The 20,975-nt window shown below is 36.4% G+C and overlaps 2 protein-coding genes across 18 annotated transcripts; one reads left to right on the top strand and one right to left on the bottom strand.

Moving 5' to 3' along the window:
* Positions 1-726: 726 nt before the first annotated feature.
* Positions 727-18,981, top strand: LOC307005288 (uncharacterized protein). 17 transcript variants are annotated; one of them, XM_079625296.1, is made up of 20 exons: positions 727-900; positions 2,672-2,737; positions 5,101-5,391; positions 5,493-5,798; positions 7,238-7,294; positions 7,387-7,524; positions 7,949-8,068; positions 9,468-9,614; positions 11,379-11,465; positions 11,548-11,604; positions 11,681-11,779; positions 11,954-12,040; positions 12,141-12,227; positions 12,336-12,425; positions 12,538-12,624; positions 13,024-13,140; positions 13,225-13,305; positions 14,005-14,118; positions 14,305-14,463; positions 18,880-18,981. In XM_079625296.1, exons 1-19 carry the CDS (start codon positions 849-851, stop codon positions 14,424-14,426), a joined length of 2,205 nt encoding a protein of 734 aa, XP_079481422.1. In that variant the 5' UTR covers positions 727-848; the 3' UTR covers positions 14,427-14,463; positions 18,880-18,981. The 17 variants fall into 17 exon arrangements, with proteins under 17 accessions (XP_079481422.1, XP_079481416.1, XP_079481414.1 ...); XM_079625290.1 differs by lacking the exon at positions 18,880-18,981 and adding an exon at positions 14,559-14,695 and having other exon boundaries at positions 11,693-11,779; positions 12,144-12,227; positions 12,541-12,624; XM_079625288.1 differs by lacking the exon at positions 18,880-18,981 and adding an exon at positions 14,559-14,695 and having other exon boundaries at positions 11,693-11,779; positions 12,541-12,624.
* cfap418 (cilia and flagella associated protein 418) lies at positions 14,670-20,225 on the bottom strand. Its single transcript, XM_079625341.1, has 6 exons — positions 19,977-20,225; positions 19,585-19,684; positions 19,404-19,462; positions 19,209-19,274; positions 18,889-18,984; positions 14,670-15,250 (listed from the first exon to the last, which is right to left on the bottom strand). Exons 1-6 carry the CDS (start codon positions 20,114-20,116, stop codon positions 15,091-15,093), a joined length of 621 nt encoding a protein of 206 aa, XP_079481467.1. The 5' UTR covers positions 20,117-20,225; the 3' UTR covers positions 14,670-15,090.
* Between the last annotated feature and the right edge of the window lie 750 nt (positions 20,226-20,975).

Here is a 20,975-nt window from a genome sequence, read left to right as displayed (position 1 = left end):
AATTTGGCTGGCTTGGACCAAATGACAGATGAATTTACATCAAAATACCATTTGATTGGACATATGGCCTTTGATGTCAACAACAAAAGAAATGGGAAACCTTTTCTCCTCCATTCTAGAAGCTTGTTTATTTTGTTCAATGAATTTTATTATTTGCTTTTTGCTATTTTGCTTGCTCTCATATCAGAAAAAAACATTTTGGACCATGACCAGTTTCTCTGTAATGCAGTAGAAATCCACTAGGATAAGTTAATGGACATCTTGCTTGAAGTCCGGGACAATGGGCACAAGTGTAGGAGGGTCTGCTTTGAAGTCTTAGACGCAAACACTGTTTGCAATTTAGGCTTGACGATAATAACAGACTATTCAACATACAGCCATTCATTGTCCATTCAGTTCATTAATTGCATGCTAGACCAGCAATGAGTCTTCATGATGAACGCTTAATCGATTCTTCCTAGCTTGAGCATTTTGTTTAAATACTCGAAGAAACTCAATTCAAGTCTTTAATGAACTGGAGGGAAATGAAAGGGGGGGGGGAAAAGCTTACAAAACTAATGCTAGAATTGAAACAACTCATTATCCACAGAAACATATTCTAAAGCAGTGAAAGTTTATAGGTTTAGTCACCGCAAACATTTGCACTTGACCTGTGACGGTAGCAAAATAGGGTGTGTGTTTGTGGTAGTGAGTGCATTTGTGAGGCATGATGCTCAAATTCGCCCCGTAGTGGAAACCACATGCAGCAACTGCACAAACACCAAAGGCTGAAGGTGCAGGGTCACGTTCATCAGTCAGAGTAACGGAGAGAACGCACATCTTTGGCTGTTAGGCTGACTGACTGAGAGATGCCGATTCTGCTGCTGTGTGTGGTTCTCCAGGCTTTGTCCTTGTCTCAAGGTAAAATGGTTCTGATGTATGGTTGTGTAGGCAGACTGGGTCTTTCATCTAAACTAAAGAGCTTGTGTTCAACTGCGATATTATATTCTAACATTTGTTTTTAACATATTCTAATATTTCATTTAAAAAGTCTATTAAGTTGATGATACTTGAGTTGAGAGGTTGTACAATTCTCAAAGACTGTTGCACAATCCATCTAAATAGCTCTTGAGAGACAATCACTATCATAGATGGAAAATCAAATGTGCACTTTCAACAAAAGACTTTTTGTAAGACTTGCTTTGTGGTTAAAACAAAGCTCAGTTTAACTAATGCCGCACAATGCAATCTGAATGTTTTTTTTTTTATAAAGTGACAAAAGAAAGTACATCGATGCCTCGGCTCATTACGACGATTTTCCAAAGAGCTGTTTGCACAAAGTGCAACCAGAGATTCGTTTGTGCACTTCAGTGCTGTGACACATTGGTGAATAAATAAGCTGAACTTCACAGGAGATGGAATGAAGAAAGATTACTTAATTTGTAAGTCAAATGCATAAGATGGCTAAAAATAAACAAATAAATCATATCGCTGAATTTTCCTCATAGCCAGTTTTTGTTTCCAACAAGCTGCAGATGTTATTAACATGACAAGTAGACATTTTACAAGACCTTAAATTTATAGAAAAGTGTTTCAATAATAGAATAAGACAAATGTTATATTTTTCTTCAGTGTTTTGCTGTGAAGAATGCATAGCACATGGGATCCGGACAGAAATAGCGCATAATAATACAAATGCAAACTGTGTTTGATGAATAAGATTGGTCTGTATAAAATAACTGGTAATCTGAGAAAAAGTTAGCAAAAAATCTCAGTATACATGATACATCTTTAAAAATTCTCACACATTTTTATTTAATAATTCTCTCATTTTGTATTACAACAAATATAGTTTCCTAAATTCCTACTAATTAAAATTATTAATTATAAATCTATACTTATTACATTTATTTGATTCCGTGAGAATCGTTTTTTATTTCTAAATTAAGTGCCCAAAGCGGACATAGACATCATGGCATTTTTGTAATAAATCTTTTTTTATATATATGTATAGATTCGCTGAGAACATTTAAATAGTGTCACAAATGCATTTTTTTTTAAATAAATTTTTCTCTGTGACATTTTTTTGTGTAATGACCAAGACGAGCATCAGCTCACCGTTTAAGTGAGACGGATGGAGAAACTAAGGTGTTGAAATACAACCAAGCGGTGTTGAAATACCTGATCAACAGCCATTTTATCTAGTCTGTTTTAACACAGCAGGGTTTATAAATATCAATGACTTAAGTTTATTATTAGGTAGCTTGTACATATTTTATCTTACAGTCTCATCATATTATGTAAAACTGTCAAATATCTACATGTTTGCTTCACACCACAGGACATTGTAGGCCTATATTTAATTATTTTTCCACCTTGACAAAATCTTCAAATGCGAACTTTGTAGACAACTTTGTAACCCAACACAAACATTACCGAAGTTTTGCAGAACATAATTTTTGTTGTTTTTATGTTGAGCTGAGCTCTTTCAATGCGTCTTGTTCAACAGTGTGTCATTGCTGATGTCTTTGATGAATATTTTCTTTGTAGACTGTGAAGAATTACAGCAGATTGGAAGACGTTAGATTTGAGCGCTCTGTTCTACTTTTAATCTTAATTGAGAGTTTTTGCCCTCTGGCTTCAAGCAATATGTTCTCAGCAAAACTCATGATGTTCATCTTGTCATCTTCAGGGCTCAATGCAGATGACATTCCTTCCACGAGTGTGGCAAAGCATGCTGATCAATCAGACAAACCGAGTAAGTTGAATGATTTCTACTACTCTTAAGAAAACTTGTGCTTTTCCTTTGAAAATATCATGTCTAGATCAGTGTTATCAGTGGGTGCAGTTAGCAGCAATCTCATGATGATAAAAAAAAAGCTCACTTATTTAAAAGTGGGCCGCAGAGGAATCACACAGTTAATCAAGATGTTGATGAACTATGCATGAGAACAGTGTTTGGGGTAGGCCTGCTGAGACCAACCCGCTATCATCAAACAGAACAGAGAAAGGAGAACAGCAAGATCGCACAAAACTGTGAGAGCAATCTACCACCCCGGAGACAGCCGCTTCATTATTCTTTTTTGCACAGTATAATTAATTTTTAAATCATTAAGCGCTGTTTAATATGTGCAAGTAAATGCCCTACTCAATCACTCAGACATGAAGAAGGTAAAGAAAAGCTGGAGTCCCACAGAAAAGTCCTTGCACTTAATTGGAAGACTATTGTCTCTCGACTGTATCCAACAATTAAACAATAATGTCGTAATTTTGACAATCTATTGTTGAATTGATATTCTATTGACAGTCCGTTAAAATTATATAATTAGTAATTCATTTTACCAAAATGTAATTTTACATAATAATATTGAACAATTTTGACCCTTTCTACAGCATTATGGGAAGACAAGTAAATAATCTCAATCCATTTTCCCAATTTGTAAAAAATATTGCTTTGTTTATGGTATTCATCAACCCTGTTATTCAAATTATTGTGAAAAATTATATTTAATTAAAATATAAATGATCTTCTTGATAGTGTAATTTTATTTACTTTATTAATTTGCATCCAAACTAGCAAGTCCCTCTTAAGTGATCATTTTTATTATTTATTTTACACATTTTGATGGTTATTTAATGTTTAAATAAATAACGGTTTAATTAGTATTATAAAACAGATAGTTTTCTGTCCTTGATTCCGATTGGTTGAGCCGTGTTCAAAGCCGTCTAATGCGTCTATACAGTATTATTCCATTCACAACTATTTTCACACCACAAATTGTTAACAGGGTTGTAAAAGTTGCAAACATTGGAGAAAATTAACAGAAAATAAAAGACTCTCATATCATTGCGTATCATATGCACGTAAAAAATAATTTTCGCATATTAATTGCACGAAAAACACAATGCATTCTATAGAGACGCATTTTCATGAGATCAGGCTGCGAAAGACACTAAATGCGCCTATAGAGGTAGAGACGCATTTAGTGTGACCGGGTTGTATTTCGGCACCTCCTGTCATCAACCAATTGGTAAACTTGTGTGACAGAACCTATTTTGTACCCTATTTGTGGAAAGTGTGAGATATCTATGATTCTGCATCAACTGCTACACTACCAAAAGTGGGTCTGTAAGATTTTGTTTAGTTGAATTCCATCTTTTATGCTGAACAAGGCTGCAAAAAATAAATGTAATGCTGTAAAATATTATTACAATTTAAAAGAATGTTTTCTATTTTAATATATTATAATATAATATATTTTAAAATGTAATTTATTCATGTGATGTCAAATAACTCGTTTCACATGAACCTTCAATCATTCTTACATGCTGATTTAGTGCTCAAGCATGTCGTATTAATAATAACCATGTTGAAATCAGTTTGTGGAAACCTTGATAAAATTTTTTCAGAATTCTTGGATGAATCGAAAGAACGGCATTCATTTGAAATAAACTTTTTTGCAACTATGTAAATGTCTTAACTGTCACTTTTGATCAATTTAAAACGTTTTTATGAATAAAAAACTAAAACGTACTGACCCCAAACCTTTGAACGGGTCAGTACGGGTTTCACCACCACCAACAGTGGAACATCAAACCAGTGACCTCTGACCCTATAAGTCACCCTAAAGAAAGACCTTCAGAATGAATCCACAAACAGTATACACAGACACAATCTGCATCCTGTAGTCATAAACCAGGAGAAATTCATATGCTCAAACCACACTGTGGAGGCAATCTCATAAACTTTCTAAAAAAAAAAGTTCTTTCCCCAGTGTCCTCCATGCTACAATATGACATTTCCACAGGAAGTGACTCACGGGATGTGGCTGTGTTGCAGTGTACTGCTACAACGTTTTGCAACACAAAACAATGCCCCACGGTTTACATATTCACTTTGCTGTTTGGATCTAAATAAAAGTCTAGTGCTAGAAATACACACCGAGAACAGAATTAACACTCAGATAAGATCAGTGCCAGGATGCGATGCTGGAAAAGTTTCTGACTCAACCCAGCATGCTGTGAAGATATAAATGTGAACCATCTACCTTAACTGTTCCTATCATTCTCATGAATTTAGTCAATGAAATCAATTATGTCCCTTTTCCCCTTCTGAACTAGTTGAGCTCTCCACACTAAGTCTGTCCAATGGCTGCGCTGGTGTGCTCGGGGCTCTTCACCAGAACACTACAGTCCATGTGACCCTCGATCTTCTGGATGCTGAGGAAAAGAAAGAGCTTGCTCTCCAAATCTGTGAACTTTTCGGTTGTGGCCACGTTTTTGAGATCGGCACGAATGCGACGGTGCACAATGGCACTTGTCTTGCAGACTGCATCTTGAAAGGCTCAAAGCTGCACAACTGCACTACAGCCGCAGAAGGCGACTGCACAAATGCAACTGAAGTAATTTGCGGTGAGTCATCAGAGATCTTCTCAGAGATTTTTTTGATAAGTGCTCTACTTTTGTCTCCATGCTTTAATTGTGATTTGATCGGCCTAACCTCTGTCCTCCAGAGCACCAGGCTGTCAAATTGATCGGAGGACCTGATCGCTGTGCTGGACGGGTGGAGCTGGTGCATTCTGGGCAATGGGGAACGGTGTGTAATGATGATTTTGACATTAAAAGTGGACAAGTAGTATGTGCCCAGCTGATATGTGGCAGTGCAATAAGCATGGCCTTTTTTGAGGCCGGCAGCGGAGCCATCCACATCAGCAAAATGAAATGCAACGGCACAGAGAGAAACTTATGGGAGTGCGGCCCCATCGGCAACACTGTCAACTACTGTGGACATAAGGAAGACGCTGGCATTGTGTGTTCAGGTACTATAAACATGTACACTTAATGGGCAAGTGCTTAATAACATAAAAAACACTCTTTTCTACACAAAGAACATTCAAGGTGACTTCCCATTTTACTTCCGTAATGTGGCATATTTCGGAGTTAAACAGGATTTTCAATTAGAAAATATTTAGGGTGTGAATTGATTGGATAGTAAAACGTGGACATGGCAGAATGGTATTTTGTTTTAACAGTATTAAATAGGCATTTGGCAATTGTTTAACATTATCCAAGCAGTCCACAAGGCCTGAATGATGTCAACTGAAAGGAAAGCAAGGTATTATATTTAGATTAAAGATTGCAAAGACATTTTATTTGGAATAACATGCACTGATGAATCGTGCAGTAGGAAAGTAAAAAGTGAAAGCAATTTCATCTTCATGTTGACATTTGATGTGTAGACATTTACTGCTTCCCAATTTTCCTACTTGCAGTATACTATGCCCTAAAAGTATACCGTTTTTGTGAATAGTAGGAAAAGCTTTTGGACATACTACTTCGTCATAATTAATTTAACTGGCAGCTCTGTTGCTTAGTTACGTGCATCCTGTCACATTTAAACTGCCTTGTCAATCATCTTGTCTGAGTTCAAATCCTCCACATTCCGTTTAATTTAATTTCCCACCATTTTGGAGAGGATATAGTAGCACGTTGATCTGCCAGGCATGTGTCTTTCATGTGGAGAACTCTCCTCATGTGGTTTGCATAATGATGCGTTTAAAAGTTGAGAATCACAATGTTATTGCAGATGAAATATATGGTGGACAACAATGAATACATATTTTTTCACTAGGTTAGATACTGATTATTAATCCTTTATCTAAACCTCTCTACTTAACCGTCGGACTTGTACATTCGCCACATTTGTAGTTTTTAACACTTTTTATTGTTTGTAGTTCTAATCGAATCCTCGTCTAATGCACACAGTGGGTTATGGGCAATATGAGCCATTAGAGTGTGCATGGATCTGCACTTTAAATTCTAACAGGAAAAAGTAGACCATCCGGGTATCTTTGGAATACTAATTTTAACATACTGCGATTTGGGACACACTAATTCTTATTTTGAATACTATTTAGGATGGATAGTATGTGAATTGGGATGCAGGAACTAACTTTTTGAGCCTAATGTTACATTTCCTGTGTGTATTTTAGGTTGTAGTATGTGTAGTGAGGTGGAACGTTAAAATAATTTGTTTCAGCTCTTAGTCTCAGTTGTAGGTCAGATTTCACTTTTTGGGGTGGATGGACATAATTTCCACGTCAGTTGGTCTGAAAATAGGTTAAAAGTAGGGCAGGCTCACAACAGTATTTCTGAAATGTCAAAGCACACATATATAAGATTCAGCTTGTTAGTGTTTTGTTGTGACGAGTCTTGTATTCCTTTGATGTATCCAGTGGATTAAATGTCTTTCATACAGAAAGTGTTGAGATCACACCCACAGGAAACACAACCGAGCCAACAACACCTGTGGCAGGTGATGCTTCAGTTTCTTCTTTTTCAAAAGAGAAAATTTATGAAAAAAAGGTCTGCATGATTTCTGTCAATAAAACCTTCTGTTTATTTTAGTGTCAACCGCAGTGGCAGTAACAGAACACAGCGGTGGAGTTTCAGCAGCAGCGATTGGCTGCATCCTCTTATCTATTGGTTTACTTATGTTTATTATGATAAATGCTGCTGTCTGTGTGCATTTCAAAAGAGCAAAGGGCAAGTACATTATACTCACTTTTTGTATTCAAAAGCACTCATCACAAAATCTAAAAAATAATAATTTGTTGCTTTAGATGACAAAATATCAAATGAAATAAAAAAGAAATAACACACAAGTTTTCTTATAGCTAAATTAAATAGATTTTCTAACTCCAAGAACATCTCTGAGTAGTAGTACAACACTTTAGTTTTTAAAAATATTTTGTTATAAACTTGAATCACCTCTTGGCTAATTTCTGTGTGCGTTTAGTGCATTCCATTCAAATATCAGGAAATGCTTTTTCATAGAATAAGAAGAGTCAAACCTTTTGTGAACTATTTCTTTTGACATAGTTTCTACAGCAATACAAAAGCTTAAGGCAGAGGCTTAGTGCTGCATGGGGAAGTTTAAGTCATTCTTTTTCATCCTCTTTGCCAACAGCATGTGTGATTCATCAACACCACAGTAATTCCCACACAAGCCTGGAGGACCAGTCCAATGTACAGATAGGAGTCTACTGTAACACACAAAATGTCCCGGCTCCCAGGGGGCAGCAGTACGGTTTGTATTGCAATATATTTTATTTCTACATCCTCATGATTTTTTTTTTTTTGTAGCCTATTTAGTTGCCTACATATCGACTTTAATCGATTTTCATTTAGAATTTTATTACGAAATTCAATCAATAAATTCCGATTTGGCGCTCTTTAATGTGGCATGACGGATCGCCTTTTTTAACCCGTTCAAGAGAAGCACAGACAGGTCGTGAATTGATCATCTGTTCCGTTTTAATGCTAATTATAGCACGAAATCAACATCAGAAGGTATGTTGAAAAATACAGTACAAATCTGTTTAATGTCTCGAGCTCAATCGGTGTTTCAACCATGGAAAAATGTAAATAAAACCGCTAATTTAAATGTTTGTATATAAATCAGTTAATTTTAACCTTTAATAGTATAGTAATGTACCAACTCACAGGGTTCTTTGATTAGTTTACAGTATTTGAGATATTTTTTCCCTTGAGTAAATTTGGAATATTCTGTTCATGATATGTAAATGAATAAAAAATCTTATTAAATCGAAATCTGAATTGAATCAAATCACAAGTTTGTTAATCGAATTTGAATCGTGAAATTTGTCATCAATACTTAACCCATATTTTGTGATTTTTTTTTTTTCTTTTTTGCTAATTTATTTCACAAAATATGGGTTAAACTCCCCTGGAAATCCAGAGTTCTCGCGAGAGCACAAGTTGAATTTGCTCAGCGAGTTACTTTGGTGTCGAGTAATGATGCTCATTAAATATGCCCTTGTATCTGAGCTGCACCAATCACATCGGGTTATCTGATATAGGCGAGATGACGATGGCGCTGTGACGTTGAAGTCATTAGTAAACATTGCAAGATGGCTATGGATGAACACCAGTTGTTTGAAATGGCTTTGGGCGCTACAATGAAAGATTTAGACTTGCCTTTTTCTAAAAAGAGGAAACGAAGACGGCGAATCGTTCCTCTCCGTCGCTCTGGATACATCACACCGTGTATTGTTGTGATTGGTCGTAGTGTTAGCCAATTGCGTGCATTTTCAAATGCATGCTTGGTGCCGCCCCTCGAGCTGGCCGATTTTCATTAGTCGACGCCAGACCATTAATCTTTCAGATTTAAGTCTGGATTTCCAGGCTAGGGTTAAACCACATTATTTTTCAATTTCTGTAAACCAGTGATTCAGTGTTTATGCATTGGATCTGTAATGATTAATATTTATAAAATGAGATTGCATTTGCCATAAACATGAAATGTTTTGTAATTTCTGTAATGGTCAAACTATATTTAATGGTCTATAATGGTCCATAAATATATCTATAATGGTCAAACTATATTCTATATAGCGTCTGCTAAATTACTAAATGTATTTTTAAAATTTTACATAAATGTGCACTTTCTGTTTTTCATTCCTCAGAAAGTCTTGGCCCGAGAAAGAGCTCAAACTATGGCCGTAAATTCACCAAGAGATTAAATCAACCCACTCACAACTCTGACACTGATTCAGACTATGAACATCACAACAGCATTCGACCGCAAAGACTGCATCTAAACAACTCACCAAGTACGCTGCTTTAGCAGACAACACTTCTACTGTAAATGACCACAAATATATAATCAGTCCTTATTTAAAATGACACGCATCAAGAAAAGTCGCGACAGAGAATCAGTCGACTTTTTTTTAAATGTAAAATGTTACATTTTTACATTTAAAAAAAAGTCTGTGCGGGTCAGTGGAGAAAAAAATCGTTTCCCAATTAAACTAAACCACTATCAGTGCAACTACTGAGCACTTCAGCTCCAGCGTCTGACTTCTCCCTTATTAAACAAGTCAAAGTATGTTTTGGTATGAGAGCAGATGTACAAAAGTGCCTTCAACAGCCTTTCTATATTGCATGGGTTTTCAATTAAAGTTCCAAGCGGTCCGGCCTCTATATTTCTTTTCCAGCAGAGGTAATACTTTTTTTTTGATTAGTTATAAATTTCCATCTGGCCAGCAGTAATTTGTAAAAAAAATAAATAATCGAAATAGTCATCAAAGATGAGTATATTGGGCCCTCAGAGCCAAAGCAGTGGAGTCTGAGAATTTCACACAAAACATCCATTTGGATATGAATATTAAAATGTAGGATCCAATGTTTTATCAGAGTATTATTATTTTTACATTTAGATGTATGGCAGAAGGCCATGTGACGAAAATATACTGTATGGGGGTTCAGGAGTTTCATCTTGAAGTCTGGACCATTTTTATATTTTGCTTTAATAAGTATCTATTAATAACAAACAAATCAATGATGTACATGTTGATCAAAACGCTCTCACCTTGAGCAGAAAGTTGTCTCAAAGTTTTAGTTGTCTTTCCTTGCCATCTACAAACAATTTCCCTAATTATAACATTGTTATATTTATTTATATTTATAACATTGTTATAATATTATAACATAACATTTTTATGAAATGCCCTTAACATGCTGATTAATAATGCTAAATGTATAGATGAAAAAACAACAAAAACTTGTTTATTTGAATTGTCAAAGTCATAAACATTATGTATGACCGATAAAAATAATTGAATTTGCTGCATTTTGCATTTTAGCAGAAGTATCAATCTATTTTGCTGTTCACTGTGTTTTTGCTGTTGTTTGAATAACCATTTGGCTGCAGCTCTTAATCTGGCGCTTCTTTAGCGGGAGAGAGAAGCATGACTTGAATTAAGTGTTTGGCTCTAGATATAAATATTAGAGGATATATCGCCGAAAGATCATTACCTTGAGCGACCCGGAGCGCTTGTGTTGTGCACTGTTCCGTTGTGACGCACTGCTCACTTTAAACTGTAGAAACGGTAATATTGTGTTACCGTTGTCATCATGTCTCGGCGTCCGGTTGTAACAAGCCAGGGTCCGGAACCGGAGCGCGGTCCCCTATTTGAGGACCCCTGCTTTATGGTATCAGAAATATGTTTTTGTTTTTATTTTTCACATAAAAATTCAATATTCAATATAATTTTCAATTCAGTGGAACACTGGCATTTGATCTTGTCTGAGATCTTTCATAACACTCATATCAGGATGTGATGGTCCTACCTTTTCACTTACTTTAGCCGACATGGGTAGGTTTCATATGAATCAAAATTACCACAGTCTTTGACCAAACTTTATTATTTCTCTTAAAAGTTTAGCATTTCAAAATAGTTGACTAGTTTTTCTGTTTTAGCATTGTGGACATATCACATATTCTTGTTAAAGTCAAAGGCTCTGCATTAAAGGATAAGCAGTGACTTGTGAAGAACCACATTTGATATGTATGAATTCTTCTTCACTCTTTCTAGCAGGAGATATGAATGATGTAGACAGTACATGCTGTGGAGGAATACATGCACACAACGTGGAAATCAACATGGACACCTTCAAGTCAGGTATGAACAAATAAATCAGATTCATGGGATATTTTACTCTTACCAAAAATTACCTATATTTGATCGTTTCTTTGTTTTGAAGGTGATAAACCCCCACTGACACCACTGTTTTTTGGTGTCCCTGACACACACAGTCAAGGTACACTGATTTAATGTGACCGTATTTATACAACTTTGTTAGAAATAAAATTGAACAATCGAAAAAATTTGTTTAGCTCTATACACAGAAGGAGATGTGAATGATTCGAGCAGTACATCTTCTGGAGAGTTCTATGAAAACACCAAGACCGACAAGGACAACATTCCCATGTCACGTATGTACAAATAAATCACATTTCGGGTTCATTTGATATTTGATGCACCTTCATTTGATTAATCCAGAGATTGTCTAGATGTATGCATCATAATATTAATTAAATAGTATAGTTAGCTTTATTACTGTGAATATTCATAAAATACTAACAATCAAATGTTTTTACTTCATGAAGCTGCAGAAACACCATCACTTCATGAAAAGTCACCATTGACACGCCTGTCTTATGGTGACCATAACTCACCAGGAACTGAGAGTAACGGTAAAGCTGATTGAAACCTCCGATTTCAAATATTTCCCCTCCAAGATGTCGCATTTTCAAAAGGAAATACATTTCAAATGTATGAATGTTTTGTCTCTAGCAGTAGATGTGAATGATTCAAGCAGTACATCATCTGGAGAGTTCTATCAAAACACAGAGGCCGACACAGACAACGATTTCAAGTCCCGTATGCAAAAAATCATAAATTGGGTTAATTTGAGTCATTTAATCCAGAGGGAGCATGTGTAGGTGTATTTACTAATATTTTACCCCCCCCCCCCCCACACACACAAAGCTGAGGAAGCGACATCGATGCATGAAAATTCCCAGTTTGCACCCCTGTCTTATGGTGACACTGTGTTATTGGCAGCCACTGACAGTCAAGGTAAAGCTCTGATTATCACTCTGATTTTAAATATGTCTCTCGCCTTTAAGGGTAAACAGTATCTTGTAGTAGGGAAATACATATCAGATTCATGAATTCTCTTTGTCTTCAGCAGTAAATTTTATTGATTCAGACAGTACATCTTCATTCGAGTGCTATCAAAACACAGAGATGGACATGGACAAGAATCTCCACTGTGGTAGGCTCAGCAATTTAAAGGGATACAGTAGTTCACCCAAAAATGAAAATTCATAATTTTCTCACCCTCAAGTTGTTCCAAACCTGTATGGATTTCTTTCTTCTGCTGAAAACAAAGAAATATATTTTGAAGAATGCTTGTAACCAGACAGCTGAAAGACCTCATTGACTTCCATAGTAGGAAAAAAAATACTACATCAACTGTCTGGTTACTGACATTCTTCAAAATATCTTCTTTTGTGTTCAGCAGAAGGAAATTCATACAGGTATGAAACAACTTGAGGGTGAGAAAATTATGAGAAAATAACTATTTCTTTAAATTGAAGTTTGATGGGTATTGTCAATGAGCATTCTGAGGATTCATTCCGTCAGCTAAACCTCAGGCATCTGTCTTCTGCAGAAGATGAGGAAAGCCCATCACTTCTTGAGAAGTCACTACAGACACCCCACAGCACTCTGATGACAGGAAACACTGCTGGTTACAGCGGCTGTCATGTTCCTCGTGCCCACAGTCGAGGTGCCTTTTTGTTTTAACAATGCAACAATATTGACAACAGTGTATTTTGATAAGGAAGCGTGTGAATTCTTCTCTGCTTTGCAGATGGGAATGATTCAGACAGTACTTCATCAGAAGAGTGCTATCAGAACACAGAGATTGATGACAACGCCTGTCTCCGTTATGGTATGAATGAACCATCACAATAAATAAACATCTAAGACCACAAGGGTTTTTCATTTTTCTTATTTAATATAAATATCTTAATTATAATTATATTATCAGCAAAATACTTAGAGAGAAAAGTTGAGAGAAATTCAAAACATGAAATCTGACATTTTATGTGACAAATTTGACCTAGAAATGATGCAGAATTTTTTATTGTTATTTTGTCATGTTTCTTTTATAAATATCTTAGAAACCTTATTCCCAGTTTAAATTACACTACTTTTCAAAATGTTTTTCTTTTTTTAAAATAAATTCATACTTCATACTCAGCAAGGACACACAAGATTTATATTTCAAATAAATGCTGTTCTTTTTATTCATCAAAGAATCCTGAACAAAATGTATCACCGTTTCCTCAAAAATATTATCATGTGACACTGAAGACTGGAGTAATTTGCTATCACATGAATAAATTATATTCTAAATTGTAATAACATTTTACTGTCTTCTGTATTTTTCATCAAACTGAGACTTGTAAAAACTGACCCCCAACTTTTGTTCAATTTCAATACATTTAAAAAATCTTTTTAATCTAAAATTTGGTTTCAGATCTGTAAACCACTGTATATTTGACTTCTGCATAATACTAGTCGCACCTTTCAAACAGCTTGATAGTCAAAAATAGTTACTACAATTGGTCTCTCTTGTTTTTGGAAGGTGAGGAAAGCCCATCACTTCCTGAGATGTCTTTTCAGGATCCCCACATTGCACAGACGACAGAAAGTACTGACGGTTACGATGAACAGCATGTAACTAGAAACCTCAGTCAAGGTACCTCTTGTATTTAACCATGTGACGATATTTTCTTTGCACAGAGAGCTTCCTTTCTGAAATCACATGGCTCTTTTGAACCTGGATCTTTTGTATAGCAACCTTGAACCTTAAAGCAAGCAGCATCAATTTGAAGGTAAAAAAAAACCACACTGGCACTGACTTTTTTTTTTACATTTATTTTAGAAACAGATAATAGTAGTACAACATCAGAGGCATCGTACGTGAATGTACCATCTATAAAAGAGGAGGAGGAACATTCTGCTGCATCTTCTGACGGTGACTACGCTGACATTGAAACCTGGTGAAATCAGCATGATAACTGCTAGAGATTTTTCTCAGCAGGTAAGGTATAATTTTTTTTTTTAGAAAAGAACACATTTTTATTTTTTATTCTCTTTATTCTGTGGACAATGTTTTGCATTTAATATTTTGGACAGATGATTCACAACACATCCCTGAAAATCGTGGAATGTAACGCAAATGGGCCCTTGCAATACAATAAGAGTGTTTCTTATTATACCGGAAGAACAGAAAAATAAAGCAACATCGTTCATCTATATTATAATAAACATTCTAAACAATGATCAAGCATCCTATTATTTGTTAATTGTGAAAATGTCTGAAAATTAGCATGTGTATTTACAATATTTGAACACATTATGTCCTTTAATTATTTTAAAAAAGAGTATATAATAATATATATAATATACACAATCCACTGAGCTTCGTCATTTTAAGGAAGAATGTAGTATAGACAAAGAGACTCACAATTACTTTACACACAAAACAAAATACTACACTCAAAGAAGAAGAAAAATAATTATTTGCTATCCAGCCTCGCAAATTGCACAAAATAATTTTGTTTTGAAAATGTCCAGCATTCTCTTTTGTGAGGAGGGGAGCACACACACAACACTCGCTGGGGGACACAGATGAGATTTCAGAGGGAGAACTGTTGCAGACTCAAGTTCATGCTTTGTGTTTGCCGCAAACCCACTTCAGCTGCTGTTGCTCCCTCAGGTCTGAGAGGGACAGGGCAGAGTGCCAGCTACACTGGCAGGCATACGCACGCACACCCTTTCTCCTCCTCAGTTTGGCTTTTAGTTTGTTATAGTCCGGCATGTTGTTCCTAAAGAAAGGGAAAAGAGCAGAAGCTTTGTGAGGATTTGAATATATTTCTGTACTTGTAGTTCACAAATCTCTAATTTCAACCAAGAGCGCTCGGTTACACCATGGCTCACTGCTTCGGCTTATCTTTGGAAATGTATCACCGACTGCAATCAAACTTTTAAGAACTAATATCTTGTATGTGGGTCTGCTTCATCGCTTCAAATTGGGGCTGGCTGTTTTGAAGAAGAGCAAAAAAGCTGTAAAGTCGAGTGGTTACCCCAGACTTTTTGTCCAGGTCTCATTTCACCCCAGTAACATAATGAAAAATAAAAGCAATATTATATATATATATATGTTTTTATTATTATTCATTGCACACAAAAAAACGGAAGCTTTTCTGCGACACTAGTGGCACCCAGCGGAATTACAAAAATAAAGCATATTCGTTTCCGGCAGTTAAAATGTGGGTAATAGACCTCAAAAATATTGCACTGTTAACAGCGAGAATTAATAAAGCCAAACCGAAAACATTTAATGCATAGGCAGAATATATTGGGAAGTTCTCGTATATAATATCTTGATAGGGCAGCTGTACTGTTTGCTCTATAAAGCAAGGAAGAAGCAGTTGGAATCTAGATCTGTGCGGTTGAAAACTTGAAAACGGTGGTTTTGTACATGGTTAATTTGTGTCATACATGTTGACCATGTTCTGTTTTGACGTGTTCGTGGCCTGTATAATCTTTAAAAGTTTAAATGCAGCGAATTTTAGCTTGCACTTCTGTAACCGAAGATGAATGTCTTTTCCTGTGCAAGGCCAGCCATGTTCCCACACTGGCTCCACCTGAGGTTCCCCGCAGATAAACAAGTTCATGCACCAGTGATACGGTCTCTCCCCATATAGTTCATTAAGACGATGTGTTTAATAGCAAAGATATACATAATAAAGGCTAGATGTCTTACGGCGGAGTCTCTAACGTCATCACCCGGCGGCCATCTTGTCACAGGCAAGCTTTCTGGCGGGCTCTGTGGTACCTGATGTAAGGTGAGTGATCTGCACGAATACAAATACTCTTATCTCGCTGAAATCTAGACGGATTAACAAACGGTTTAGTTTCTTACAAACGTTATTAACGTGGCTATAATTCTGGATGCTTAAACATGTTGAAATATGAATAGTTATAATATTATACAAGTATGCAGAGCCATAACTACATCTATGACGTTTATAACAAACCAACCCGTTAAAAAAAATCGGTAGAAAATTGAGCAAGTTATGGTTATCTAAAAAGTACATGCACCATTAAAACACAATGTTACGAGTGAGCGTGCTGACTGTGACAAGATGGCCGCCAGGTGCGGACGTCGATCTCCATTGGCCATCAGCGTGGACGAGACATCTAGCCTTTATTATGTATATCTATGTTCAACAGCATACACAAGCCTCCATGTCTGTAATGACTACAAGTAGCCACGCCCCAAACTCACGCTATTGGTTGAGCTGGATAGAGATTGACAGATGTGAGCGGACTGATTTCAATGGTTTAATGGTTCCTGGGAGGGCAATGTTTACACTTTTGGGGGAGATAAACCTGTTAACGGGATACTAATAGTAGTCAATGAACAATAAACTACGTTAAGAGGATGTATTTACAATTTTTTTTATTAATCATTACCATTTTATTAAGATTTTTATATATATATAATTTATTTATTATTCCCCACAACAATAAAGCACCATTCCACCTCATATTCTGCGTAATTGAATTGCAGTTTTGAAGAGAAATATGACCTTGGGCAGGATTCTTATAAGAAAAGCTTGTTATTTGAAACTGTTATTTTTAAACTGTTATTTTAAACTCTTCTATATACCGGGATATTAAAGGGTTAGTTCACCCAAAAATGAAAATAATGTCATTAATGACTCACCCTCATGTCGTTCTAAGCCCGTAAGACCTCCGTTCATCTTCGGAACACAGTTTAAGATATTTTAGATTTAGTCCGAGAGCTTTCTGTCCGTCCATTGAAACTGTATATACAGTATACTGTCCATGTCCATAAAGGTAATACAAACATCATCAAAGTAGTCCATGTGACATCAGTGGGTTAGTTAGAAGTTTTTGAAGCATCGAAAATACTTTTTGGTCCAAAAATAACACAAAATAAGACTTTATTCAGCATTGTATTCTCTCCCGGGTCTGTTGTCAATCCTTCACAGTTACGCTGATGGCGTAAGACGCTGATGACGTGTTATCTGGTGCGCCCGAGCTTCATTTATAGACTGAGGGAAACGCACGCTGTAAAAGTGTCTCATCCGCGACATGCACATTTACGCACCATTAAAAAAATGATATCCACGCAAACAATGTAGAATAGCTTGAATATAGCGTGCGTCTCCCTCAGACTGTAAACGAAGCTCGGGCGCACCAGATAACACGTCATCAGCGTCTTTCGTCAGCAGCGTCACTGCGCAGTCCTGAACGCAGATTGACAACAGACCCGGGAGAGAATACAATGATGAATAAAGTCTTATTTTGTGTTATTTTTGGACCAAAAAGTATTTTCGATGCTTCCAAAACTTCTAACTAACCCACTGATGTCACATGGACTACTTTGATGATGTTTATATTACCTTTCTGGACATGGACAGTATACTGTATATACAGCTTCAATGGAGGGACAGAAATCTCTCGAACTAAATCTAAATATCTTAAACTGTGTTCCGAAGATGAACGGAGGTCTTACGGGCTTAGAACGACATGAGGGTGAGTCATTAATGACATTATTTTCATTTTTGGGTGAACTAACCCTTTAAATACAAGAACCATTGGTATGAAGACTATAATAAACATAAGGTTCCAAGTAAATTTTCCAAGCTTTTCAAATATCCTCTGATATTAACCACTATTTAAGTGGTTAAAAACTCCTGATATGATCTGTCAGCTTCAAAATTTTGAAGAGATTATACTTCAGACGTATAAAGGGTTCTTTTCAACATATTTTATCTTTTATTTTAAACTACAGCATGTAATGTAAGCAATGGAAACTGTAAAATAGAACAACGTTGAAAAAGTGGTCTCATGATTTTACCTGTTTAAAAGGGGAAGCCTGAAGTTTAAGTTTTTAAAAATTCATTGACAAATTCCAACCACATGCTCTCCTAATTAAATATACAAGCTTGAACATCTCGAAAAAGTAGATCATTAAAACACAAAGGCGCTTCGAGCTCGACTGTGTCTGAGCACAACGCAAAGTGCATCGTGGCCTAAATATGGAAGATAACTACATAAAAGACATGGTGCGAATGATTCACTGTCTGTTTGATGCTAAGGCTGAGTGAGACGCTGCAAGACACTGTGCTGAAGATAATAAGGAAATGACGTGTCCGGCGGAAAACAGGGTGGTGTGTCGCGTTGTTGAACGCTTGTGTTGAAAAGTATTTCTTTATCAGCCCGTCCAAACATTTTATAAAGCTTCTCTGCAAGTGGGTGACATGATGACTTCAACAAAGGCATCATTAACTGACAAGCTGATGCTGTGCAAAAACAAGGGCTAAGTGAGCCTCTAACAATGCCTCATCTGCTACAGTGGGATACAAGGATCAATGCTGCCCCCTCCTGATGAAATTGTTCCATCCTGATATTTTTGCAGATACTTTACCTGAAAAATAAATAGTTGCAGGACGAGTCCCACTCGTGATCGTCAAACATGAGTACGCTGAAGTCACAAGAGGTACATCTTAATCGGTTGCAGACCCTTCAAAAACAAGAGTTCTTGTTACTGACTACAGTCAGAATACATTAGCACATCTAACTAAATCTGTCATGACTGAATTACTTGGTCAGAAGTGCTTTCTCAATGGGGAAAATGCCTATATGCATTGATACTGGTTGTTGTTATTAATGTGTGCATTAAAATATCATTCAAAAATGCATGTGGCCCTCAAGTCCAGACAAGACTGATTCTGATGTAATTTCCACCTTTGAGAAACGCTGGTTCCAATACCATGTAGTATAGAGCTTCCACCAAGAAACACAGGGCAACATCTGTTTGAGGAAAAAGTGACAAGAGTTAATCACTGATAACACACCTTACATCGTGAATCTGGTTATGTTTCGCATTTTAAATGCTCAATTGTTCCTGTATAACTTCTACATGCAAAACCTAAAACGTACTTCTTGGACATAGTCTGAGAAAAGGAATCACTTGTGGACGTCTTTCCTGAAATGGGTTCCTGTTCGGATCATAAGAGATTGTTTTCAGATGATGACTGTGCACTGTCAACAACAACAACTAGCAATACTAATGCTATCCAGTGTTATTTCAAAAAATAAAAGTATTGCTTTATTCACTTACATCATGTGTGCTGATGGGTTGATAATCATCATCCAGAATTTCCTGCAGCATAGCGTCAATATCATCATTCTCGTGTTCAGCTCTTTTACTGCCTTGTTTTCTGGAAAACATGGAAATAAAAATCAAACTGTTACAAATCTGACTTGGAAGAATCTGGTTTTGTTTAGATGTTTGAGACGATGTTAAGAATGCAGTGATCATCAGACGTTGTTTTGTTAGCCTCCTAGCAATTTTGTTTAGCATTTTAATCCGATTGCTAACATTACAATATCGCATATCTACAACGTATTTAAAGCGTTTGGCTATATTGTATACATAAAGGTTTTAGTTTGTACTTTATTTGGATTATTTTAGCTTCGTTAGCTCGGGTGCTAATCCCGCTAGTTTACCACCTTGACTGTTTCGTGTCCTTGGGATTCACACACTTTTGGTCCGTTTGTTTTGAAACATAACTTGACTGTTTGGACGCCGAGGTGCTACAACAAAACTTTGATTCGACTTCATCAAGTAAATCGTCCAAATCATCCGCCATTATTCCGTGGAGAACGCCACGTTTGTTACCATAGAAACGTGTGGATTTGTTATCCGCCCAGAAAGGCTTCACTGGTTATATTTTCACAAAATCAACTTGTATCTCCAGTAAACATCCCATTCACGTGTTCTCCATGATGACATAACGTCTCCGACTTGCTGGTTAGTGTAAAAATGTTTCGTTGTCGGCAGGATTCGAACCTGCGCGGGGAGACCCCAATGGATTTCTAGTCCATCGCCTTAACCACTCGGCCACGACAACTTATACCGAAGAGCGTCTGTGTGGTCGGTCACTGTTCTACAAATCAGAGGAACTGAACAAATCTTCAGTTCAACTACTGCATCTGCTGCAGAGTGGGATACATAGACCAATGCTGCCCCCTCCTGATGAAATTATGTCCCCTCCTAATATTTTTTGCATATAGGCAGTGTTCGAATTGTGTCGAATCCCCTGTTAAAAATAAATAATCCACCCGCCAACCCCCCCAAACCCCGGTATGATACCGTCTGATTTAGTATGATACTGCATCTGATCAGCACATTACAATTATTCAAATTCTCAGTGTTAAGCATGATAATATGATAAAATATCACACTAGGCTGATTTGAAATAAAAGTTCTTCTTTTGTCAAAATTACATTTCCTTAATAGCCTAAACAGAGGTTTTACTCTTTTCAAACTTAAATTGTCAATGTTTCATTACATCACTGCTGGAAAACACTCTTATCGAAATAATTTTCTTAGCTTTATAAAATACACCCCCCCGTACGTAATTTCTTATTTTATTTTTTTGATATTGAAAATTGTTTTAATCAGGGCATTTGTCCGGTTGGGCAAACTGATTAATCCAGGTGTGCCTG

The sequence above is a fragment of the Phoxinus phoxinus genome (assembly GCF_949152265.1).
Source record: "Phoxinus phoxinus genome assembly, chromosome: 10".
Classification (NCBI taxonomy): Eukaryota; Metazoa; Chordata; class Actinopteri; order Cypriniformes; family Leuciscidae; genus Phoxinus; species Phoxinus phoxinus.
This window is presented reverse-complemented; position numbering and strand designations above follow the sequence as displayed.

Excerpts from the sequence above, each read along its gene's own strand:
- LOC307005288 (XM_079625296.1), top strand. The coding sequence starts at position 849 with ATGCCGATTCTGCTGCTGTGTGTGGTTCTCCAGGCTTTGTCCTTGTCT. Across the intron at positions 7,525-7,948 it reads GCATTTCAAAAGAGCAAAGG|CATGTGTGATTCATCAACAC; the intron begins GCAAGTACATTA and ends CTTTGCCAACAG. Across the intron at positions 11,605-11,680 it reads CCCTGACACACACAGTCAAG|CTCTATACACAGAAGGAGAT; the intron begins GTACACTGATTT and ends AAATTTGTTTAG.
- cfap418 (XM_079625341.1), bottom strand. The coding sequence starts at position 20,116 with ATGGCGGATGATTTGGACGATTTACTTGATGAAGTCGAATCAAAGTTT. Across the intron at positions 19,685-19,976 it reads AAGGACACGAAACAGTCAAG|AAAACAAGGCAGTAAAAGAG; the intron begins GTGGTAAACTAG and ends CATGTTTTCCAG. Across the intron at positions 18,985-19,208 it reads GGAACCAGCGTTTCTCAAAG|GGTCTGCAACCGATTAAGAT; the intron begins GTGGAAATTACA and ends TTGTTTTTGAAG.